Source organism: Planococcus citri, chromosome 4 (assembly GCF_950023065.1).
Source record: "Planococcus citri chromosome 4, ihPlaCitr1.1, whole genome shotgun sequence".
NCBI classification, from domain to species: domain Eukaryota; kingdom Metazoa; phylum Arthropoda; class Insecta; order Hemiptera; family Pseudococcidae; genus Planococcus; species Planococcus citri.
Window position 1 is genome coordinate 20,435,321 of NC_088680.1, and position 26,746 is coordinate 20,462,066.

The following is a 26,746-nucleotide window of genomic DNA, read 5'->3' on the forward strand; positions in this document are numbered from 1 at the left end:
ACATTGCACATGTACCATAAGGATGTTCACCTACCCTTTCTGCGGTATACCTTTTATACATATAATTTTAAAGTCGATTAAGGTGCAAACTGCATACTTCCTCATGAACAATTGTATAACAGACCGTACCAAGTTGTAAATTAAAGGACGAGACTGATTGATATCATATCGAACCTGTATTTTAAATATATCACTCACCTCTTCTAATGATAATGGATTCGTTTTCATTTTTGTATCCAAGTTATGATACCTCTCTGCAAAAAATACCCAAAATATATTAGCCAACTAGGAAATAAAATAACACCAATACGAAGACGTACGTACAATTGTGTCTTCGAAGAATAGGTAGGTAGGTAATTAAAGTTTATCGTTTTATAGTACCTAGATCTATCTATAGAAGAAATACGAGTATTATACCAACCATGGGCGAGATGAAGTCTGACCATAGCCATAACAAAACATTCGGCAGTCAGAATAGTATTTTTTGTGAACCGTAGAACCAAACATTCCAGAACTTTATTGCTGACGGTGCTACCTGCTTCCCATAACAATGGTCTGAGGTTATAACTGGAAGTTTTCGAACAACCTTTTTCAAATTTTTGGAATGCTATCTGTGGGCATAAAAATTAACGTACGTGGATGTTTCAGTAGTCTGATATTGTAGAAAACAGAATTATTCCATATGAACCGATACGAAGATAGGTAAAGTAAAATGTTGGAAAATTAGGAAAATTTGTTTTTCAAAATTATGGGGCATTATCTTCCTCATTCCCACTCCATTATTTCGTCTCAAGATTGTAGTATTCTAGCTATTCTAAATACATATAACTCGAGCATCACCTTTAACATTTTTGGTGACAAAATTCTTCATTAACACAAATTTCCATCGTTTAAAAAAACTTGAATTATGAATAATTATTTAAAATATCAATTTTCATTAGACTATAATTAAAATTATAAATTAAATTTTATTTCATTCATTTTAAAAATTTATTTCGTATATTAAATCTATACCTACATTACTTAATTTAAAATTACTAGTAGGTCTATAACGTTGTAATCTCTATTTCGATTTTAATTTAATTTTTATTCTATTTTCATTTTTTATTTTAATTCAAATTCAATACCAAATTACCAAAATTTAAAATTTTCAAGAAAATTTTTCAATTTACAGCCGGTCAAAATTCGAGGAAGTGGATTTTATTATAATAAGATTGAAACAAAACTATAACAACAAAATGTAAAAGAAATATAAAGTTTTAAAAAATTACAAAATCCCAACATCAAGAGTAAGTAATCAATCGAAATCAAACAAATAAAACCCATTAAAATTGAGTAGGCTAATTTTTTTGTTTATTAATTCTTTTTTCCATTTGTGAAAGATGTGGAACGCTTCACGATTTTGCGTATCATCTTTGCGCAGGGGCACTGCTAATCTTCTCTGCATCGTTCCAATGTCAGTATACGAGTATGTACCGCCGAAGAGGCTACTTAAGTGTTAAGTATATTAAAATTAAAATGCATTTTAATTTCAAGTAATTTTAAAAAATTCGAATAAGTTTTATTTTAAATTCAGTTCTATCTTTCCATGAGCAAATACCTGAAAAATGTCAAATTGATGTAATTTTGCAGCAAATTTAATGCTGAATTCAATGACATGCTTGAAATTTCTATATAACTATGAAAATAACTTGTCAATGTCTCTTTGAAAGTAGAAAAAATAGCTCGAGTTGAGAATAAGATGCAAAATGAAAAAAAAAAAAATACGTACGAATCGAAATACATAATTAAAAAATTCTGCATTAATTCAAGATTTAAATTACATTATAGATAAATAAATAAAGAATGAATAAAATAATGAACTAAATAGGTATGTTCCATTAGTGTAGATAACCACAAGGAGCTCACAACCATCACTTGGAAAGACTTTTTTTGTACTCTTTGTCTATTCAAAAAATCAAAAATCATTATTGCTTTTTTTTTACCAAAACTACTTCAATTTGGTCACGTTTTTTTTTTTTTAGTTTTGATTTATTTGTACACCTAAACCTAATAATTTTAATCAAAAAAATTTATTATCGTAATATTGGAAGCGATTTACAAAAATCACAAGAAATCATCAAAATTCTGGCATTCGTCACACATTTAAAAAAGTGTTCATCGCCACATGCTTGAAATGATTTTCGCAGACGTAACCTACAAGATGATAAAATTAAATTTTTTTTTATTTTTCTTTACTTTTTTTCGTTCGTTGGCTCTACTGAAAATTTACGTTTTTCACCCGAAGCATTCTTTTCCAATTCCAGGCACATAAGCACAGAGGTATTTTTAAATTCCATTCAACTCAATTCAAATTTGAGAATTTTATGTTGAATTCGGATTTTTATTCAATTTTTCAATTTTATCATCAATTTGGTTCCATTTTTGTCTTTATTTATTAATCTAATAACACGCTATATTATTAATTTTTTGAAAATCAAAACTGAAATTCAAAATTTTATGTTCACTTTTTAGGTAGGCCAAAATTTATTTCAATTTCAATTGTATTCAAGTTTCCTATCTCGAATTCAATTTCAATTTTCATTTTACTAATTTTATTCAAATTTCCTCGTTATGAATTCAAAATTGTAGTATCTTTCATTAAAATTTTTATTTATTTTCCACTTTTAATCATCAACTTGATTCAATTATTTCTGTTTTCAATTATTTATACAATGTGTACCTGTACTTGAGATAGGTAGGTAGTAAAAAAACTAGAATTATAAATTTAAATCTCAACTTGCACTAGATTAGACTATTTATATAATCTAAATTTTATTATACCTATTTCAAAAATTTATTTTTTATTTTGATCTTATATTAAATCTATACTCATTACTTAAGATATCTAATTGAATTTTAAATTTAGACTCATTCTAAAATTAAAATTTGAATTCAATTATAAAATTTAAATTCACTAGTACGTTATAATAACGTCGTAATATCTATTTTTTGATCGAATTACCAAACTGGAATTGAATTACGAACTGTTGAAATAAAACCCAATCAAATTAAATTAAACTAATAGGTAGGCTACTTTTTTTTTGTTATTATTTTGGAAAAATGTGGAACGCTTCACGGTTTTGTGTGTCATCCTTGCGCAAGGACTATGCTAATCTTTTCTGTACTGTTCAAATTTTAGTACCTATAGGTATTAGGTACCTGTACCTACCACCGAAGAGGCTAGGTACTTAAGTGTCAAGTACCAAGTACATCAAAATTTAAATGCATTTTAATTTCAATTTATGTAATAAATTCAAATAAGTAATATTTTTAATTCAGTTTCAATTCATAAATTCGTCCCAATCCTCTTTTTTCGTTAAAACTGCAACTCTGTGAATTTCTTGCTCTTGAAGATTTGACTACGAGTATATATAATCAAATCTGCGACAGAAAATCAAATTAATATGCAAAAACATTACCCATTGATTTTATGAAGTAGGTAGTTTTGTTGCATTTGGTTACCGACCTAACCTACATCAACACACAACAACTAAAAAGAGAATGTTTAAAAGAGTTTGAATGTGTTTGGATGCATCTCAGATGCATGACATTACCCTCTTGCTATCAGTGAATAGCAAGGTAAGGCACTAATTCCATTCAACTCAATTCAAATTAGGATTGTTGTTCAATTTTTTTATTTTCATCATCAATTTGGTTCCATTTTGGTCTATTTTTATCAATCTAATGTACGTTACATTCATTTTTTGAAAATTAAAACTAAAAATCAAAATTTTATTTTCACTTTGCAGGTATACAAAATTTATTTCAATTCCAGCTTTATTCCAGTTTTTCATTTCAAATTCAATTTCAATTTTCATTTTATTAATTTCATTCAACTCATACTGTATTTGTATTCAAAATTATTGTACATTTCGTTAGAATTTTTATTAATTTTCCATTTTTTTATCATCAAATTTGATTCAATTTCTGTTTTCATTTATTTATGCAATGTATATAATATTATGTATGTATTTAAGATAGATAGTATGATGAGGTTATTGGTTATGGACTGTCCCCTTCGTTTTGCTAACCAAAATTATGTACATGAGTAAACCCAGAATTTGGAAATTTTTCGAAAATGAAACCAAAAATTCGATTGGCAACACTAACACTTGAATAATAATTTTTTTTTTATTTCTTGTTCAAATTTTAATATTTATTCATACATACGAGTATGTACGTTGGTAAATAAGCAGATAAGTTGAGGTACTAATTCCATTCAACTCGATTCAAATTTGAAAATTTTATGTTAAATTCGGATTTTTATTCAACCCGATTTTGAATTTGAAACCAACCTAATTAGTCCGGCATATGACAATAGGAGTAATTGCACCCCCCCCCCGCCGATCCTCCGGGACAACATTTTTCTTGAAGGGGACATCCTAAGGAACATTTTAATGCAAAGTTGCCAAAAAAAAGTTGACCTTACTGACAAAATGGCGGCCATTTTGATTGACAGGTCAGCCGAAATCGCAGATTTTGCGTTTTAACATAGGACTTGCACAAACTTTTTCAAACTTTACAAAGGTAGATCGAAAGATCATGCAAAAATTTATCACCTGTCCAAATTTCAAGTGCTAAAGTGCGTTTTTCGATTTTTGGTGAATTTTTGAAAATCGAATTTAGGCCAAAAATGAGGGAAAAAATCAAAATTTTACCAAATTGACCAAGAAAGCTGAAATTTGGGATATACCCTATTTTCAACATGCCAAATCGATTGGAAACGGTTTCAACCCGTTTTGAGCAGTTCTGGAGCCTCCAGCAGAATTTTGAAACTCAAAATTCCCACAAAATTCCATCAAATTGGAGTTGTAAAGCTAAAATTCATTCTAAAAACTAGTTTCAATACGCTACGAAGTACTGCAGGTGAATTTTAAGTTGTTTTGGAGCCTCCAGCGACTTTTTGAAAATTCCTGAAGCCTCCAGCAGATTTTTGAAACTTTAAATTTTCACAAAATTTCATCAAATAGAGATGAAAAGCTGACATTTACTCTACACTCCAATTTTAACACCCTCTGAAAACGACTTCTGGTGGATCTCAAGTCATTTTAGAGCCTTCAACGACTTTTTTGAAAATTACTGGAGCCTCCAGTAGATTTTTGAAACTTGAAATTTCCCCAAAATGTTATCAAACCAAGATGGAGAGTCGAAATTCATTCTGCACACTAATTTCAATACGCTACGAAGTTGACTGCTGGTGAATTTCAAGTCTTTTTGGAGCCTCCAGCAACTTTTTGAAAGGTTGTATGACGTTTTTTTGGAAAATTGAAATTTCTTAAAAGTAGCTGGAAGCTTCAAAACCATTTGAAACCACCATGTAGTCTGCGAAGTAAATTTCAGCTTGCAAACTCCATTTGATAAATTAATGTTGGGGAAATTTCAAGTTTCAAAAATCTACTGGAGGCTCCAGTAATTTTCAAAAAAGTCGCTGGAGGCCCTAAAATGACTTGAACCCGCCTGAAATCGTCTTCAGAGGGTGTTAAAATTGAAGTGTGGAGTAAATTTCAGCTTTCCATCGCCATTTGATGAAATTTTGTGAAAATTTAAAGTTCCAAAAATCTGCTAGAGGCTCCAGTAATTTTCAAAAAAGGTCGCTGGTGGCCCTAAAATTACTTGAACCCGCCTAAAGTCGTCTTCCGAGGGTGTTAAAATTGGAGTGTAGAGTAAATTTCAGCTTTCCATCTCCATTTGATGAAATTTTGTGAAAAATTAAAAGATTCAAAAATCTGATGGAGGTTTCAGGAATTTTCAAAAAGTCGCTGGAGCCTCCAAAACGACTTGAAATTCACCTGCAGTACTTCGTAGCGTATTGAAATTAGTTTTTAGAATGAATTTTAGCTTTACAACTCCAATTTGATGGAATTTTGTGGGAATTTCGAGTTTCAAAAATCTGCTGGAGGCTCCAGAACTGCTCTAAACGGGTTGAAACCGTTTCCAATCGATTTGGCATGTCGAAAATAGGGTATATCCCAAATTTCAGCTTTCTTGGTCAATTTGGTAAAATTTTGATTTTTTTCCCTCATTTTCGGCCTAAATTTGATTTTCAAAAATTCACCAAAAATCAAAAAACGCACTTTAGCACTTGAAATTTGGACAGGTGATAAATTTTTGCATGATCTTTCGATCTACCTTTGTAAAGTTTGAAAGAGTTTGTGCAAGTCCTATGTTAAAACGCAAAATCTGCGATTTCGGCTGACCTGTCAATCAAAATGGCCGCCATTTTGTAAGTAAGGCCAACTTTTTTTTTGGCAACTTTGCATTAAAATGTTCCTTAGGATGTCCCCTTTAAGAAAAATGTTGTCCCGGAGGATCGGCGGGGGGGGGGGGGGGTGCAATTACTCCTATTGTCATATGCCGGACTAAATCCGAATACCTAAATTTCCTCGTTTACCAAATCAAACCCAAACAATTTTAAAATTCGAATTGACTCCTATTTGTATTTCCATTTGACAAACCATAACCAATTTTATACTTTACACCGGAGCTACTTAATTTACTTTTTACTTTCTCCGATCATGATCCATTTCTGAAAACTTCAATCCAATCCATAACTTATCTAAATTATTGCATTGTTGACAAGTTAAAATGAATTTTTTTGGTTCATTTTCATCTCTTATTTATTTATTCATTTATTTATTTTATTTAATGAGCCATATACAGCAACTTATCGGCTAGAGGCTCGTATTTATGAGTGAAAAGCTTAAAATTAGGTTATACAGGAAATAAAGTTAATTATGTACATATGTATTATGGGTAATTCTCAAAAAAAAGGTCAATTTTTATGTGCATAATTTTGAAAAACAAAAATAATTTTTTTGGAAAATTTCAAGTGGGAATCATTTGTATAGGTGTCCCAGATCCCTTTTCTAGTGTTAGCCTCAATTCAATCCCCCCACTGTGGGCCCTGGCCCCCCTAAAACGGTGATAATTAGGATTCGACCCTCATCGATGTGTAATATGTCAATTGATATGTTTTCGAGGTCGTAGAATTCGAATCTGGAGTTACTTTTTTTGTAGAGGTGGAGGGGGAGGCGTGGGAAGGGAGAAAATGTCGAATTTTGCTTATATTATCGTGTATATGTCGATTAATGTTTTTGAGGCCGCAGAGTTCGAATATGGATTTATTTTTTTGGTATAGGTGGTGGTGAGGCGTAGGGAGGGGTAAAATGTCAAATTTTGCTAATACTATCGTGTAATACGTCGACTAGTGCGATAAAAGTACAGCTGTCTGAAATTTGGCCAAGTCGAAGGACAAATGAACACTGCACAAGCCGAAGGACAATCTCAACATTTTTTCGTTTCTAGCCTTACTTACTGGACATTATTTGATTTTAAACACGTAATAAATGTTTACTTATCATGTAGAATAACTTCCCTTTCTCAATTATCGTTTTTGGCGGGTTCATTAGGGTAAATAAAAACGCAAGCCGAAGGACACAGATTTTGCGAAATGTCAAAACTTCACAGATAAGTACGATCAGAACGAGCTGTAATGTAGTTTTTTAAAAAAACGGTGCGGGGTAATATTTCTTAAAATTTCTATGAGAACAGTGAACCAGTGCAGCCATTCACCAGAAAAAAATGTTAGATTGGGAAGCTACCAAAAATAATTGAAAATTGTTCTAAAATTTGCACAAAAAGTGTGTGACAGTTTTCAAATATGAAATGTGAGCTTCTGATGGACTAATTGCAATTGCCATTTGCACAATAATGGACCTTCGTGTTCTATGATAATGAGAATGTGTCAATTTTTCCAAAAAAAAATGAAGTTCATAACACTTTATAACATTCATTTTCAAAAACATGGCGTGTGACAGCCAAGTCGAAGGACATTTGGGGTATAAAATCAAATGAACACCAATGAAAGGAGGGGCTAAACATCTCAATACCACATGTGAAATGTGTGGGGGGTGATCATTGAATGGACCAAAAAAAACAAAAAAAAAATTCACGCTAAAACCTTTGAGAAATTTGCCATGTACACGATTTTTACCTTTTTTTGAGAATTACCCACATGTACAATTTCAAATTTTTTTATCTAATTTTGTTGAGATTAGAAATTTAATAACTTCGTCTGTGTGAGAAGGGTTGTCAGAAAGGAGGACCTGAAGTTGGTTGAATTGAAAAATTCGCCAACAATTTTGCTTTCTAAATGTTTTTTGAATTTTGTGCCTTACGGTCAAAATTCAATTCAATGAATTTTAAAATTGAAAAAATAAAAATAAAACCAGCTTCAACAAATAAAAACTAACTGAAACAAATCAAATCAAAATGAATTTTTAAAAAATTACAGGAAGACTCGTAAACCAAATAAAAAATTTGTTGAAATAAAACCCAATAAAATTGAGTAAGCTAATTTTTAATTTTATTTTCATTTGTGAAAAATGTGGAATGGTTTACGATTTTGCGTATCATCCTAGCGCAGGGGAAATTTTAATCTTCTCTGCATTGTTCCAATTTCGGTATATGTATGTACCGCCGCGCCGAAGAGGCTAATTGAAAATCATATTTTTTATTTCAATTAATTAAAAAAAATTCAAGTAAGTATTATTTCAGGGTATTTAATAAAATTTCAAAATTGAAAATGTTGATAGGTAGGTAAAGTAATTCCATTCAACTAAATTCTGATTTGAAAATTTCATGTTGAATTAGGATTTTCATATAATTTTTCCATTTTTATCATCAATTTGGTTCCATTTTTGTCTTTATTTATTAATCTAATGTACGTTATATTAATTTTTTGAAAATTAAAAGTAAAAATCAACATTTTATTTTTACTTTGTAGGTACGTAGGTAATACGAAATTAATTTCAATTTCAACTGTACTTATTCAAGTTTTCCATTTCAAAATCAATTTCAATTATCATTGCCAGATGAGAGATTTTAGAATTTGTAATTGGATTGATAATATTATGTTTTTATTATTTATTTATTTATATTTTATTTTAACGATATTTTTTCATCAATGATTACTTATTCATTCAATATTTTTAATGAAAAACTTTCTCTGGGGTTCGCGATATTTCTGTCCACCCTGTACCATGTACTTATTGGAAATATGCCCATAAATTTAAAAATTTTACGTTGAATTATTTTGAATTCAGTTTAAATTTATTAATTCATCCGGATTCTCATTTTTCATAAAATTTTATACAATTATTACATAATTTTATTTCATGTTTATTTTTCGTTTAATTTTTAAATTAATTTTTGTTTGATTTTAAATTATCACGTAGGCCTACCAATTCAATTCTTTGATTTAATTTGTATTCGAATCAAAGTTCTAACTTCAAACGATACTAACAAGCGGAAATTTTTTTATGCAGGTAAAGAGATATAGGTACGTAAGGTACTAATTCCGTATAATTTAAAAATTTCACGTTAAATAAGGATTTTTATTAAACTTCTTCCTTTTTATTGTCAATTTGATTACATTTTTGTCTGTATTTATTAATCCAATGTATTTCATATTAATTTTTTAAAAACTAAAACTAAAAGTCAAAATTTTATCACTAAGTACTTCATTTGAATTTTTACTTTGTAGGTACGTATTTAAACTTTATTTTAATTTCAACTTTATTCAAAATTTCCATTTCAAACTCAATTCAATTTTCATTTTAGGTATGCACTAAATTTATTCAACTTTACTCATTTTGAATTCAAAATTGTATCTTTCATTAAAATTTTTATTCATTTTCCATTTTTAATCATCAATTTGATTCAATTTCTGTTTTTATTTATTTATCTAATATATCTAGAAATAGAGTAGTGATAGAATTATTGGTAAACCCAATGATGATTATTGTCTCAAATTAGTACATCTACTGGATATCATTTCTTCTTCTGATAAATGAGTTACAGTCCGAATCTACGCTTTTAAGGATTCCACGACAACATCATCTCATTCAATTATTTCATAACACAAATACTCAACGAATACGCGAATAAACGAGAATCTGAATCAATGATCACGACTTTTATTAGAATACGATCATAAAAAAAGTGCATCATTCGTCAACGAATTGTCACAAACTCGGAACGAATATTAGAGTCGATTTTACTCGCAATGTTCAAATTATTATACGCGTTAGTTCAAATGATTAAGGAAATAATATACAAAGTTCGACAAATGACACATAAAATGGTCCACCACCTAGTACCAAAAATCACGAATTTACGTTCTTACTACTCGTGCCCTCGTAGCTCAGCAAACTTCGAAAAACTATTCCAATGCCATGCTCACAGTGCTCACACCTCACAGACTAGGATCCAAAGAGCTTTCGCTCTTCAGACGCGCATGCGTAGGGGGTCGTATCCCACCATGTTTCCCAGTAGACATGACCATGTACATATAGTACTTAACATACTTACTTTTTATTTTTTTTTTTTAATAATTAGAACTAAAATTAAAATGCTATCTTAATTCAATTTTTATTTTCATTTCCCCTATCGTATTGATTCAAATTAATTTTCATTTTTTTGTTTCAATTTTAATTTCATTTTTGTAATAGGTATATTTTTTAAAACTTACTCAGGTATAAAAACATTGAACCGATGAAGTTTTGGTAACCGAATCAACTTTGGATAAAAAAAATAAGAGGAGATTTCCCAGTTTCCAGTGGATAATGAACTGATCAGATCCGGACATTTAATGAATCCAATTTGACCAGACCACATATAATCAGATCTGGTCACGGATTAGATTTACTCAGACTTGATCAGATTCAATATGGATGAGCTTACTGAATCTGGACACATCAGAATAGATCTGATCAGATTCGCGCATTTCGTCTGACCAGACCTCATCAGATCAGAATTTTGATCGGATTATATCTGTTCAAACCTGATTAAATCCGATGGTCTGACCCGACCTGAATAGGTCTGATAAAACCAGATCAGATTCGGTCAGAAACAAGTTTTGATCGCATTAGATTTATTCAGACTTGATCAGATTCCAATATAGGAGAGATCTCAGATCTAATCTGATCAGATTCGGACATTCCATGGATTTTTGACCCTGATGTGGTAAGATGAAAGTTTTAATAGAAGCAGACCCGTGCAGGCCGGATAAGATTCAATGGAGAAAATCTGATTAGTTGACCAGATCTGAATAGATGTGATCAGGTCTGATCAAATCTGATTAGATCCGCACATTACGTTCAAATCTGATTGAATCTGACTAAATCTGAACAGGCCTGATCAAACCAGTTCAGATTTGATCAAATGCAAGTTTTGATTGGATTAGAAGGTTTGATTATAGAGTTGACCAAAGTCCAAATCTGAATAAATGTGATCAGGTCTGATCAGTTATCAAATCTGATTAGATCCAAAAAATACGTTCAAATCTGATCGAATCTGACTAAATCTGAATCGACCTGATCAAACCAGATCAGATCTGATCAGATTTAGTCAGATGCAAGTTTTGATTGGATTAGAAGGTTTGATCAGCGTTAACCAAATCTGATCTAGCCTGACTCATCATGCCAGATCACATCTAATCAGATTCGAACGTTCCTCAGATCCAATTACATCTGACCATATCTAATCAGATCAGATTTTTTGATCGGATTATACACATATTGTGTTTAGATTTGATTGAATCTGACCAGATCTGAATCGGTCTGATCAGACCAAATCTAATCAGATCAGCACATATCATGAATTCGATTTGACCTGATCAGATCTGATGTGATCTGGCCTGATGAGTCAGGTCTGATAAAATCTTTTCAGATCTGATCAGATTCAATAAAGTCTGCGTTATTGGAATGATCAGATCATTCAGATCTGAACATTTCTGATCTGATATATTCAGATCTGGTCAGTTTCAATAAGGTCTGCCCTATTGAAATTATGATCAGGCCTGAACAAATCTGATCCAATCAGACCTATTCAAGTTGGTCTGAATGTACCCAAAAGTGTAATTCGATCGAAACTCAGATCTTATCGGATCTGCTCACATCTGAGTAATTGGTTTTGGAGAATGTCTGGATCAGATCTAATCAGATCAGAGTTTTGAGTGGATTAGACCTTTTCAGACCTGATCAGATCCAATTATTTCCCCTTGTGTTTATCAAATTCAAACGTTTTGCTGTCACGCTGAATTTTTGGGTCTTCGAGAGAGGAGTTTCAGTTCCAAAAAATTTTGAAACTGCAAAAACAGGATGTCAAACAAAATTTACGGACAAAAAATAATGGCTTTTTCTTGACCTATTTTTCACATTTTTACTGCATAAAAATACCCCCCCCCCCCCCCACAAAAAATAAAGAAAGAAAAAATAGAAAAAATAACTTGAAACTGGAAGGGAATTTTTTTTTGTATATGCAAGTATGAAGTAAGTATTTAAGTTCTTCTTCTAATTTTTTGAACAAAGTTTTGATTTTTTCATTTTATGGGCTTTTACGAGACACTCTAAAAAATTTATTTATATAATTGCAGATTTGAATGGACACTCTGATTGATCATGTTTTTGATCATAAATTGAAGGACTTAACGTAAATGGAATTGAAAGGAACTGAATGCCAAAAATTTTTTAAAAATCATTCGTTTCAATTATTTTCGCATATTTTGTCATTTCAAAGACTATTCGTAATTCGTTTGACTTATATTAAATCCCAAAAAATATAAAAACATGATAATTTTAATCTCATAGCGAGTCATGGGGGGGGGGAGAATATGATCTAAAATGTTTGAAAATACCTAATGAGAATTCGTCTAACTCGCAATTAAAGCAAAAAAATCGAGCATTTCAAAAAAAATAGGTAGGTACTTGACAAATGAACTGTCGTTGGGGGAGGGCGATATATGATCAAAACATTCAGAAATTTTCACGTTTCTTTTCGCAACATTTACGCATAATTATACCACTCAATGCACCCAAATAATAACTAGAAAATCTAAAATTACCACAAATAAAATATGCAATCAAACTTACCCTCCAAAACTGCAACATATGCATCAGTACTGGTATATCGCCTAAGTTTATTTTACCGCTAATGTTGATATCTCTCAACATGACAAGAGTTTTACACAATTCCAGACTAGGTCGACCTAATAAACAAGCTACAGGGGCAAAAAAAACACACACACGCAGATGAAAAAAAAATCACACTATAAATTGCCTGAAACTATAGAAAAAAATATACTTATACATAAGTAAACACAACCTCAACAAACTTCTCAACCCACCTTTCCAATGACTTCTGATAATTTTCTGTAACTGTAAAACGTCTATCTCCGGTGGGTACTTAAGTAATAATTTTGAAAGCAAAGGTTTACCATCGGGCTGCGAACAACAAAACGTTTGCGTCTCGTGAATTAAAAAATAAAGCGGAGGAGAAGTAAAAAAAAAATACGTATCTAGAACAAGTCTTAACGATCACGAACCGGAAATAAAGATATAAGCCTCAAAGGAAAGTGTAGTACTTAGATCTATTGATCTTTGTTTAGTATTCTAAACCACTCACCAGTAATAAACTATCTTCTAACATTTCTCCAGGAATGTTCCGAAACAACATGTTATCTTCGTTTACTTCCCTGCGCAACAAACCGATAATTAAAAATAGTAAAAAAAAATTCATTCCTATAGATTAAAAGGTACCTACTACTGCATTTATTCATCTATAGGTAAGATACCCTTTCATCGAGACGATTTAATATCTAAGGGTGAAGAAGGAGATTTACCATACACGTAGGTAGATTTTTTTTCAAGCTTTTTAGCGTACAACCGTACATTGAATAGACATTATGTAGTAATGTGGTTTTTCTAATATAAAATGCTAATTTCGATGGCGATGGCGTCCGCGGCATCGTCAAACATATATTACCGAGTAGTAGGCGCTTATTTTGAATATTAATGATTTTAATAGGCCGCGGTATATTTCGATTTCACGGAGGAGTCGATTGACATCTTATTCTTGGCATCCCTCTTCACCCCCGCCCGCGTATTCTCTAACGACTAAAACACGTTTATGTACGAGTACGAGGCGGTTTCGGCGTGAAAAAATGTTATCGTAAGATGAATTACCAAATGTTACTCTGTTCGTCGGTCAGTATTCTTAATAGGAACTTAGTATCACAGTTTGGAATGCTAGTTTGCGGTACAACAATATAATCGCCGGCTGGTAAGGTAAAAAAGGTGACCACTTCTCGGGCGACCGAATGGTTCGTTACGTCCAATGGTTTCTGAAACAGGATGAAAATGAGAAATTAGCAAGTTACCATAAGTTTTTTGCTTAAAAAAATAAGGGAAAAATTGTCCAGAAAGTCAATAGATCATTCAGCTTTATTGAATAAAAATTAAAAATTATTAAATCGAGTTTCTTTTTTAAATAATTTTTTCAATATTGACATTTCCTAGCTTCTCTATTTTTTATTTTGAAAAAAAAAGGTGAGGTACATTGACGGATTGAATTAAAAAAAACTGAGCAATATTCGATCTCAGAGCCTTCAAATCGGTGAAAATCAATAAATCATACCATATACACATTCATAATTTTTTGATTTTTTTTTTCGAATTTGGGCAAGTGAAAAGGCACGAGGGGTTGTATCCAAGAAAATGAGCGAATATTGCAACTCAGCACTTTTAATGCTCCAACAAACGACGAGATCCTCTCGCATTTTTCAAAATTGGCATAAAATACTGAAGGGGAACACGCCCCCGTAGATAAAAATTGAGCAAGATAGAAGAATACGGCTTCATTTTTGGTTTGAGTTAAAGAGGAAAATACCTACCAAAAAAAAAAAAACAGAAATGATAAGTATAAATGTCAAGTTGGGGGGGGGGGGCATTGAAAAAGAGAGAAAAAAAAGATTACTTGACAAACATTTTTTTTGTTTTTGTTTCTAAAAGGTTCAAAAATTTGTTTTAAATACCTAATGATAATACTTTTTTAATAAAACAAAGCAGTTTTCAAAATTATTTTTTTAAAAATACTACCTGCTCAAAAATTCATAGATTTTTCCCCCAAAAATTAAAAAAAAATTGAAAAATTCGACACTGAAATGAAAAATAATATCGACAAAAAGCCAGAAAAATGAAAAAATTGATAGTCATTTTTTTCAAGTCTTACAAAATATTACACAAGCTTATGGATTAATTCCATTTCTATAATTTTTCCAAAATAAAATTTTTTTAAATTCAAATCAAATTTGTGAAAAATATCACAGGTAATTTTTATTAAATCAAGGAAGACAGCTCAAATTTGAAGTATGGCTTCTAATCTAAATCTCTGAAACCGATTGATGGCAATTCTGAACGTTCTGAAGCTTTCAGTGGATTTTTTGATTTTTTTTAGTTGGGAAAATTTTTATAAAAAGGGCTTAAGATAGAAATCACTGAAATCAGCATCGATAGAATTCATTCTTGAAAAAAAATTGACGAATTTATTTCAAGTGCGGAGCCTCCAAAAGACTTGAACCATCAGAAATTCGGTTTGAAAATTTGAAAATGGGGGTAGAGGAAACTAAATTTCCAATTACATACATAGACGAATTTTTCATATAATATTCAAAATGTTTTTTTTTCTTGTTTCTTCTTAGAGATTTTCAATTTTGTAAGTGTCCATCAGATTAAGAAAGAGACAAGAAAAAAATTCGAGTTTTATTCATTCACCCCCCCCCCCCCCTTTAAAAACTGAAATTTTCAATTGAGCAGAAAACTGTTTTAAAAGAATCCCAATTTTACATCTTTGAAGAAAAAGAGAAAAAAAATTATGTTTTTTCAAAACGATCTGATAAAACTCTTAATTTTCTCACATCATCCAACTCCCTTCTCCCCTCATACAATCCTCTACGTTGGAAATTTGAAAAAAAAATCGAAAATAACATTTTTTTAAAAAGGTAGTTCTCAGTAACATAATTATGTGTTTATGTTTACAAAGCCAATTAAAGGAAAATGTATGAAGAGGGAGGGGGGGGGGGGTTTAAAAATTTGTCAAGTTACTTTGAGGAAACATACGGTTTTTTTTTTACAAATCCTTATCCATGAAGGGAATTATCTCAATCCGCAGAAAAATCAGATGTGCAGAGGAAAAAGCGAAAAAGCCCCCCAAAAAACAAAAGTTCCTTTGCCAGGCAACTTCTCAAAGACTGACTTTCATTTTTTCTATTTTGGGCGAATTTTTAAAAATTCAAATGCTTTATTTGTAGTGATCCAATGGATGTGAAATTTCAGGTGCTTTAGTTCATTTTTGAATTTTTGGCTTTAAACAAAAATTCAAAATGTCGAACAGAATGACAGAGTTTGAAACAAAATGCCAAATTTTGAAGCAAAATGTCAAAAGAAACAAAATTCCAAATTTGGAAACAAAATGCCAAATTTTGAAGAAAAAATGCAAAATTTTGAAGAAAAATGTCAAATTTTGAAGAAAAATGCCAAATTTTGAACTAAAAATATGCAAATTTTCAAATAGGAATCGTCGAAATTTAAAAATTCAAAATGCCAATTACTATTAAAGCAAAATACTTACCAAATTTTGAAAAAAATGCAATTTTTTCAAATTTTTTTTTTTTTTTTTTTTTTTTTTTTTGGGTGTTTGTAATTACTTGATTATTACACCCGTCGTATTAGATTTAAATCGAGTTGGTAAGGTCAAGTTTTTTAATTAGGTCTAAGAATTTTTTAATTTCGGAAGGGTCGTCTGGTATGAATAGGGATCTTTCATCTATTTGTAGGGACAGTCTGTGCTGATGTAAGGAGGGACATTGAAATAGTAAGTGTTGGACAGATATAAGTTCTGAGAGGCAGAATTGACATGTGGGTTTTGAGGCCTTTTCATAGAGGTGGTTATGTGTGATTTTTGTGTGGCCAATTCTCAGTCTGGTTATAATGATTTCTTCAAGTCTGTTTAAGTGGGAGAGGTTTTTCCAAGGATGGACTAATTTTTTATGTTGAAAGAGCTTGTTTGTGGTTTGGAGGGACCAAAAGTTTTGCCATTTCTTGAGTGTGCTTTGGGTGAAGATCGATTTGAGGTCGTCAGCTGTGATAAATATAAGGGGAGAAAGGATGGTGGCAGATTTTGCATTAATATCTACAATTTCATTTCCTAAGATTCCAACGTGGCTGGGTACATACATAAACTGTATGAAGAAGTTTGAATTTTGTAAGTCAAATAGAGTTTTATGAATATTTTGAATTAGAAGGTGATCGGAAAAAAGATTTTGGATAGCAGTTAGTGTGCTGAGGGAATCACTTTGAATTAAGAAGGACTTATTTTCTGATTCATAAGTGAGTATGTCACAGAGACAGTGGAAAATAGCTGTGAGTTCGGCAGTGTAGATTGAAGAACAGTTATGGATTTTAAAATTTGAAATTCTATCATTTATAGAGTATGCATATCCTGTGTGAAGTGTTGGTATTTTTGATCCATCTGTAAAGCAAAGATTGAATTTTTTGTATTCTGATAAAAGTTCAAGATAGTTCTGTTTTATTACTAATGGAGAGTGGCTATTTTTTGGGTAGTTAATAAGCTGTAGGTTGACTTGAGGAGGTTTTAGAAGCCAAGGGGGGTATAATATTGGTTTTTGGATGAGAGTTTTGGGATTGATTTGCAGATCATTCAACATTGTGATGAAATTAGAAATGGGTCCTTCTATATGATCAAAATGTTGGGGGTTAGGTGGGTTAATTGAGTTTTGGAGTGGATGGGAAGGGTTGGTGGATGCATTTGAGATGAATTTGTTTGTTATGAGAGTTCTTCTGAAATCTGGGGGTAATTCTGCTGCTTCACAATATAGGCTATCTATTGGAGAGGAATAGAGGGCTCCTAAACAGATCCTTAGGGCTGAATTTTGAATTGTTTTTAGGATATTTGAAGTTTTATTTGAGATATTTGCAAAACATGGGCTTCCATACTCAATTTTACTGCGAATTAGAGATTTATACAAGTGAAGTAGGAGTTTGCGAGATGGTTTATACTTGGTGTTTTTGATTATTTTCAACAAATTTAGGCGTTTCATGATATCTGATTTTACTTTTAGAAAATGAGGAGTCCAATTTAGTTTTCTATCAAAAGTTAAGCCAAGAAATTTAGTTGTGGTTTTGAATTCTAAAGAGTGTCCTTTGAAGTTGAGGATGAGATCTGGAGGAATCTTATTTTTTTTGGTGAAAAGTATACAGTGGGTTTTTGACTCAGAGAAGGTTAGACCATTTGAATCTGCCCATGATTCAATTTTTTCAAGATTGAAATTGCCAAATTTACAAAATTTCAAGGTTTGACCTAAATTTTAAACTAATAAAGGTATTCAAATTTTCAAATAAAAATTGACACTATTCGAACAAAAATGTCAAATTTCGAACAAAAATTCAACATGCCGAATATTGAAGCAAAACACCAAAATTTGAACAACAAAAACAAAATGCAAATTTTTTAAATAGAAATTGTCAAATTTTGAACAAAAATCCAAAATGCCAAATATTGAAGCAAAATACCAAATTTTAAATGAAAAAAAATTTAAAATCAAATTTTTCAAACAGAAATTGCCAAATTTTGAAGCAAAATGTCAAACGAAGCAAAATACCAAATTTTAAAAATGCCAAGTTTTGAACCAAATTTTGGAACAAAGATATTCAAATTTTCAAATAAAAATCGTCACTTAAAATTTGAGCAACAATGCCAAATTTTGAGCAAAATGCCAAATTTTGAACAAAATGCCAAATGAAGAGTGATATTCCAAACTCGCTTTATCCATTTTCACAACTTTTCAGGAGAGAGGAAAAACAGTTTCCTTTTAAACGGGTAAATTGGCTTTTTAGGCGAGTTTAGCACTTTATTTGGGTGGATTTATGATGTAGGAGTGTAGGTATATATTTCATCCACTAAATACTGCTGAAAAAAATTTCAATAAAAATGGACAAAGCGCGTTTTGGAACATTATTTTTTTAAAAATTTTTATTGAATTGGCTATTTAGGTGAGTTTAACACCTCATTTTGGTGGGTTGATGATGTAGGAATGTGAGTTAATACTTCATCTACCAGGTACCGCTGAAAACCCAACTTTGATAAAAATGGACAAAGCGAGTTTTGGAATATCACTCTTCAAATGTTAAACAGAAATTCTAAATGCCAAATTTTGAACAGAAATTTAAAATGCCAAATTTTGAAAAGAAATTCAAAATGCCAAATACTGAAACAAAATACCAAATTTTGAACGAAAAATGTCAAATTCAGAAACAAAATGCCAGATTTTAAATAAAAAAATAATAAATTTTGAACCTTTGAAAATTTAAGAAATTTAAAAAAACTTTTTAAAAAGGCGATTTTCAATTTTTGAGTTTTTTTGAGCAAACTGAACCATTGCAAATGATTCCTTCAATTCAACTCTCGTAGGTCAAAAAACTATGCATTACCTAGTTTAATTCTCTCCTGAAATCTCAGGTCGCCTTGAAAGGTCAAAAATTAACTTTGGAACCCAGGGTGTCTTCAGGAATTTGTCGGCCGAAAATCACTACTTTTTCACCACAATTTTTAACCTCCCCCCCCCTACCACCAATCAATTTTTTTCATTTTTTTAACATTATAAAATAGCAGGACTTTAACAAGACAATTTTTAAACACTTGGGATTTTTCAGAAAGGGGATGGGGAGGAGGAGGCCAAAATTTTATACTCAGATTTTTCGTTTTTCTAATGCCTTCCAACATCCCAAGATTTTTTTCAAGCAAGCAAATGTCGAAAATATATTTTTATCATTTCAATTTTTAATTTTATTTTCATCTTTAAAGTTCTTGCTAATGAAAAGAAATTGTAGTCTATGAATAAAGAACTTCTTTCAACATAACAAATTTTTGAAAAATATGTAGTAAGATTTTTTTCGAAAAATTATTAAAAATTAAAAAGAGTTGGAAAAGTTCTATCATTTTTTTTTCTCAATGAAAAAACCGAGGTCTGAAACATAATTTCTTCCTTTTCACCACCTACAACAATTTCCCACCAATTCGTCCATCTGTAGCAACCGTAGGCGTATCTAAATCCACGTACACGGTAATAAAATAAAAAAAAAATCGTCATAAAAATCCTTGACAGCAATCACCTTATCACGCTTTTTCAAACCTACTAAATCGTCCGTTAAAAAGCGCACGACACATTTCGCGGTTTCACATCGTCGTCGTCGTTAATTAGAGAACCGATTCCGTCATTTTTCCTTGAAAAAATAAATCGCACAATGTACGGGCGGAGTAAAAAGCGAATACACAATTACGCGGATAATCGGACCCTATCTGTGGTTCGATGTCAACAACGAGCCAATTGTACTACGCGATATAAGCTGTCGTCCTATTGTTAGCATTGCTGGAGAAAAGAAAGATTAAAAAAGAAAAAAAAAAGCGCGTCCAGAAAGATTACAAAAAAAGAAGAGTGAAAGAAAGAAAGAGATAAAAGAAGACCTAATTAATTACATTTTCAGAGACGAACTGTCTGGTTAATCGTGGCATTGAATGCGGTATTTCGTAGACGGCGAATCCAATCGCGTGCAGTTGTTTGTTTACTTTTGCTTCTGGCTGCGTTTCGTAATGCTGGGTAACTGATACGACGACATGGCACTTATTATTCGATGAACGCGGAATCGCCACATGGAATTGCGGATTCATTGCGGTCGTTTCTAAAACAATATCGTATTACTGCGGTTTTTAGTCTCAAATACGATGAATACTCGTACCTACAAAGAGCAACACCTCCTACGCACACCACACCGCATCGCATCGCGCCGTATACGAGATATTGAAAAACGATACTCTTTTTATACGTATTCAATGATGCTGATGATGATTACGATGACGTGAAAGACTTCGGTGCTTATTCTTTCGTATGAATTTTGTATCCTTTTTGGATCGTTTTTCTTATTCGCAAATGCCCCTCGAGCTCTCCGTGTATCGAACTCTCACCTGGGCACTAATTGGCGGTGCGGATGTGGGTACATTTTCTAATCTTTATCGTGAAAGAAGAAAAATTTAATTCACGTACCAGTGTGACTGGGGCCTCCACCGGCGTTATAGCCTGTTCGCCATCTTCGCCGGGCCAATACCGCTCTCCAAGGCTGCTTCGAGTGTAATGCCGGCTCCGTCATCCAGTCGTCCGGACTCACGTGTACGATGTCCAGCTGAGTGAAATGTTTAGCGAAATCTTCGAATGACATCCTGTAAAATTAGTAAGACAAAAATGCAAATTAATAAAATAAAATAAATTACAACTTTTGATTAAAAACTCACAAGTTTGAATAAATCGACAATTTTAATTTCTCGACAAAAATACCAATTTGGAACAAAAATGCTAATTTTAAACAAGCGTATAGGTACCACTGTTCGAGCAAAACTACCGATTTTCGAAAAAACAACCAATAGGAAAAAAATTGGAGTTCTGAAGAAAGTGGAGGTTTTTGAACAAACTGATGGTTTACCAATTTCTAACAAAAATGCCAAATTTTGGAGAAAAATGTAAAATTTAAAAATAAATATGCAAATTTTTAAATAGAAATCGTCATTATTTGAACAAAAATTCAAAATGTCAAGTACATATTGAAGCAAAATACCAAATGCTGAACGAAAAAGAAGGCAACTTTTTCGAATAGAAATTACCAAATTTTGAAGCAAAATGTCAAATTTAGGAACAAAAATGCCAAATTTTAAATAAAAAAACTGTTTTGAACGAAATTTTGAACCAACGATAAGCAAATTTTCAAATAGAAATCATCACTATTAGAACAAAAATTCAAAATGCCAAAATATTGAAGCAAAATATAAAATTTTGAAAGAAAAAAAATGTAAATTTTTTCAACAGAAGTTGCCAAGTTTGAGACAAAATGCCATATTTTGAAGCAAAATGTCAAATTTAGAAACAAATGGTCAAATTTAAAATGAAAATGCTCAATTTTGAACCAAATTTTTAATCAAAGATGTACAAATTTTCAAATAGAAATCATCATTATTTGAACAGAAATTCCAAATTTCGAACAGAAATTCAAAATGCCAAATATTAAAGCAAAATACCCAACTTTGAACAAAAAATTCAAATTTTTTGAATAAAAATTGCCAAATTCCAAAATCTGAACAAAAACAAAAATCAAAATGCAAAATTTTGAAAAAAGGTCAAATTTTAAACAAAAATTCAAAATGTCAAATTTTGAACAGAAAGTTCAAAATGCCAAATATTAAAGCAAAATACCTAACTTTGAACAAAAAATTCAAACTTTTTGAATAGACATGAGCTAAAATGCCAAAATTTGTACAAAAACAAAATTCAAAATGCCAAATTTTGAAAAAAAATTCAAAATGCCAAAATTTGGACAAAAACAAAAATTTCAAAATGTCAAATTTTGAACAAAAATTTCAAAATGCCAAATTTTGAACAAAAATTCAAAATGCTAAATTTTGAACAAAAATTCAAAATGCCAAATTTTGTACAAAAATCCAAAATGTCAAATTTCAATATCGAAAAAAAGTTCTAAATGCCAAATATTGAACAGAAAATTCAAAATGTCAAATACATATTAGAGTAAAATACCCAACTTTGAACAAAAAATTCAAACTTTTTGAATAGACATTGTCAAATGAGCAAAAATGCCAAAATTTGTACAAAAACAAAAATTCAGAATGCCAAATTTTGAATAAAAATTCAAAATGCCAAATTTTGAATAAAAATTCAAAATGCCAAATTTTGAACAAAAATTCAAAATGCCAAATTTTGTACAAAAGGTTATCAACTTTTGAACAAATGATTAAAAGGTCAAATTTTAAACAAAAATTCAAAATGCCAAATTTTTGAACAAAAATTTAAAATGCCAAATTTTGAGCAAAAATTTAAAATGCCAAATTTTGAGCAAAAATTCAAAATGCCAAATTTCGAACAAAAATTTAAAATGCCAAATTTTGAACAAAAATTTAAATTGCCAAATATTGAATAAAAAAATTAAATTTTAAATGAAAAAAATTCAAATTTTTCGTTCAGAAATAAACAAAATTTTGAAGAAAATGCCAAATTTTGAACAGAATGCTAAATTTTTGACAAAAAATTGAAAAATATCAATTTTTGTACAGTACAAACTACAAGGCACAAATTTATAAAACAAAAAAAAAACAAAAATACAAACAAATTGGTACCTACGTAAATGGAACAAACATACAAATTCTTGACGAAAATGCAAATTGTTGAGCAACACTATAAACTTTTAAACAAGAACTTCAATTTTGAACAAAATGACAGGTTTCAACAAATTAATTCAAAAGAAAAATTTTGATTAAAAAAAAGAGTAGAAAAATGAAAAACATGTCAGTTATGAACAAAACTGCCAATTTTTGAACAAACATGCTATTTTTGGTTTGAACGATCGAAGCTAATTAATTTTCACTAGCCAAAATTTCAATTTCTGAACAAAAAATGTCAATTTCTAATCCAATTGTCTTTTTAAAAATCAATCAGGTCACTTTTAGAACAATTCTCACAATAACGGTAGGTACATTTTGTAACAAAAATTCATTATTTTAACCCTCAATCATGAATGTAAATTCCAACAAAAATCTGAATTGTAGACAGTTATAAAATTTCATTTACTTAATAAAAATAATCCATTTCCATCAAAACCATGTCAATTTTCAACATTTTCAACTTTAAAAAAAGGGGTAAGTTTGCGACTAGAAATGCTCTTTTTTTACATAAAAATATTTTACTTGAAAAAAAAAAAATCAGAAAAAACTATGATTTCGAAATCTTTAAAAATGAAAAAATTTTCAAAAGTCAAAAAGCCAATGAAGTACATACAAGATAAAAAAATTTAAATACTGAGAGGTGCAAAGATCAGGAAATTATATATAAAAAATTTCTCGCAATAAGTCAAAAAAAAATTACCAAAATTCGCCATCATTCCGAACTCGTATACTGAGCAGTTCTTTGTCTCTGGTTGACAGTCCATCCCATTCCCAGCTTCGTTCGCTCCACGCCCCAGTCCATTCTCCTTTCCCGCACGGATTTCTCAGCCTTACTAAAGGTGTCTCTCCGGTAGGTCCCCGTACTCTGGCCAAACCAGTGACACTGTAGGTGTGCTGGGTCATCAATCCATTCCGCAATCTTAGCTGGCGTTTGTTATCTTTCTGTAATACGAAGCAAAATCAAATCTCACAACTATTCTAATCCCTTAAATTCCCATTATCGATAGCCAATTTACAAGATACACTTACCACATTGATACTAGCAATAAGCAGACTGGATCGAGGAACAGCACTATTCAGAACTTGATAAGTAAGGTATCGGTCTTGATTACTCAGACCGAAGCTTTGAACAATACCGCCCGTCAAGTCTTGCAAGGCTCTGGTAGTTGTTCCTCCTTGACTCAGATTTTCATAACTTCCATAAAATCTGCACATTACAAAAGAAAAAAACATCGTTTGAAACGTTCTCATTTTCGAGAAATCGGAAACGTATCAATCAAAATTGCACATCGACTCACTTGGCGTAAGCTTTTTCCAACAAAGGCGCCCAAAATTCGGTCGAATTAGTCGGATGGGTAAATATCAGATGGCCTTTATACGTTGGTAATCTATCATCAACGAGGATCTCCTTCCATTCGCCGAAATGCCAAAATCTAAACCTGAAACACACATAAGCGCGTGCGTTTATTACGTGAAAACTGCATCCGACCGATGAATCAGACTCCAAGTTGCATTCATTATGCGCTAAACCGGTACTATTAAAAAATGAATAAGAAGGAAAAAAACACACTACACAGAAGAGAAGAAGAAGCGGAATAATAATATAACGAGGCTGCATTCAAATGTAAACAAATGTAAACAGATCTGGTTTCTGGAGTAGTTAGAACACGATCACACAATGATATGGATAAAGTCAACGGTCAAGATATTTTGCAACCGCTGCTCATAAAGAAAACATCGGAATGTCCTTGCCATTAACCTTGCCTCAGTACCACGATATATGCATGTTCGGCCACTGTGTTCTACTGTAGCAATTTCTATAAACTTTTCTATACGACGATATGGGTTTGGAATTGAGATTTTTTCAAGAAAAAAAGGGAGATCTGTTTGGTATCAACTTGAAAAAAATACACAATAATCATATTTCACCGAAATACCAAAACAAAAAAATGAACCACTCTTTTTTTAGTTCGAAAAAATGACCGAAAAAAAATCTGGAAAATTATTTTTTAGAAGGAAGCAAATTTTTCAATTAGAAAAATCACATTAATTAAGGATTTTTTAAACCAATGGAAAATCATTCAAATACATGAATAAAAATTACTCGTATTTCAGCCAAAATGTACTGGGAAAAAATTTGAAAAATAACCCATCTCCCTTCTCCTCCCCCCTCCTCACCAACAAAACACTGGACAAATATCAACTGGACAAAAAAGAAATAAGAAAATCTATTCAAGCCAAAAGTGAGCACAAAGACCATCTCACACAGGGTTGGGGACCATTCGAATTATGATCAGGGTCTGCTTTAATCCAGACAGCCAAATTCTAACCTTATTCGTACATCCCCCCCCCACCACCAAAAAAATACGAAATTCCATTCAGGTCTTTAAAATTCAGAGTTGGACGTTCTTGTGATTTTTTTGGGCTACTTATTTGAATTAAAAACAATTCAGAACAATGATTTGCAAAATGTTCATTTCGTTCCTCACTCAAGATTTTGTAAAACCATCTCAATGTTCTTGAACAATTCCCCAGAAAATTCAATCCTGAAAAACATTTTAAAAAAATACGTGGTTCGAGTGAAGCGATGAAGTGCAAAAGCTCTCATAAAACTTATGATTTGAGAAAAATTTTCGGTATTTTTTTTGTACCATTATGGCAAAAAAATTGAAGAAAATGATGAAAAAAATTCGCAATTTTGGAAGAATTGTGCTTTTTTATTAGGTACAACTTTAGCAACCAATAATTGTTGAATTTGCAAAAAGTTGCTGAAAATTTGCAAATTTGCAAATTTGGAAGTTGATTCCTTAATTTGTGGAACACAAATTTTCTTTTAATTTTCCCAAATTTTTTACCATTGGTAATACATACAAAAAAGATGCAATCTTGAAAAAAATACATGATTATGGATTATTTTTTTTAGATGTAACTTGTGATTCTTGCTTCATAACAATATTATTAGGAGCCGAATCACGTTCGAATTTTCGCCAAATTTTTTCAAAACTACGAGGATGACATTTGATCAATTTTATTATGGTTTTTCACAAAATGTTGCTCAAATTCTGCGATATTGTATAAATTTTGAGCCATTTTATTGAGTTTAAACGTTGTTTTTAAGTAAATCTCGTTCAATTTTGCTACAATTTCATCACTTTCTGATAATTAAAAAAAAAACCAAACGCAAATTGAAAATAAATTTCATGCAACTTGGGCTAAATTTGGACAAAAATCGGTTTTCATAATTTCTCCTGATTTTGCGTTTTCATGTCACTTTCATTAAGTATGATTTTTCGGTGTTTCATGCAAATTTTGTTTAATTGACAAATTTTGCCAACATTCATCAATTTTTGGTTATTTTGCTTAAATTTCAACAATCATAATTGGCCATTTTTGAAAATTTTAGAACTTTTCACGTGTGTTTTTTCATTTTTTCGTCAGTTCTTGGAAACTTTATTAATGATTATAATGCTTTATTTTTTCAAAAACGTGTTTTGTGTTATTTTTAGCACGTTTTCACGATTTTTAATGCAAATTTTTCAGAATTTTGGCAAATTCAAAATTTTCTGATTTT

The 26,746-nt window shown here is 31.0% G+C and overlaps 1 protein-coding gene and 3 non-coding genes across 6 annotated transcripts in view; all 4 read right to left on the reverse strand.

Moving 5' to 3' along the window:
• Positions 1-26,746, reverse strand: part of LOC135845579 (calpain-1 catalytic subunit-like) — a 131,958-nt gene that overhangs the window by 1,027 nt on the left and 104,185 nt on the right. For all 3 annotated transcript variants that reach the window (XM_065364224.1, XM_065364223.1, XM_065364225.1), the window contains 11 exons: positions 24,474-24,614; positions 24,205-24,382; positions 23,876-24,117; positions 20,999-21,171; positions 20,434-20,636; positions 14,067-14,224; positions 13,507-13,576; positions 13,229-13,325; positions 12,975-13,102; positions 422-611; positions 199-254 (listed from right to left, as the gene is read on the reverse strand). In XM_065364224.1, coding sequence (XP_065220296.1) covers positions 199-254; positions 422-611; positions 12,975-13,102; positions 13,229-13,325; positions 13,507-13,576; positions 14,067-14,224; positions 20,434-20,636; positions 20,999-21,171; positions 23,876-24,117; positions 24,205-24,382; positions 24,474-24,614 — 1,636 coding nt within the window. The remainder of the gene's footprint in view (positions 1-198; positions 255-421; positions 612-12,974; positions 13,103-13,228; positions 13,326-13,506; positions 13,577-14,066; positions 14,225-20,433; positions 20,637-20,998; positions 21,172-23,875; positions 24,118-24,204; positions 24,383-24,473; positions 24,615-26,746) is intronic.
• LOC135846116 (U6 spliceosomal RNA) lies at positions 1,379-1,476 on the reverse strand. The gene has a single exon (XR_010558894.1). It is a non-coding gene; the product is annotated as a U6 spliceosomal RNA (small nuclear RNA).
• Positions 3,099-3,203, reverse strand: LOC135846115 (U6 spliceosomal RNA). The gene has a single exon (XR_010558893.1). It is a non-coding gene; the product is annotated as a U6 spliceosomal RNA (small nuclear RNA).
• LOC135846117 (U6 spliceosomal RNA) lies at positions 8,423-8,518 on the reverse strand. Its single transcript, XR_010558895.1, has one exon. It is a non-coding gene; the product is annotated as a U6 spliceosomal RNA (small nuclear RNA).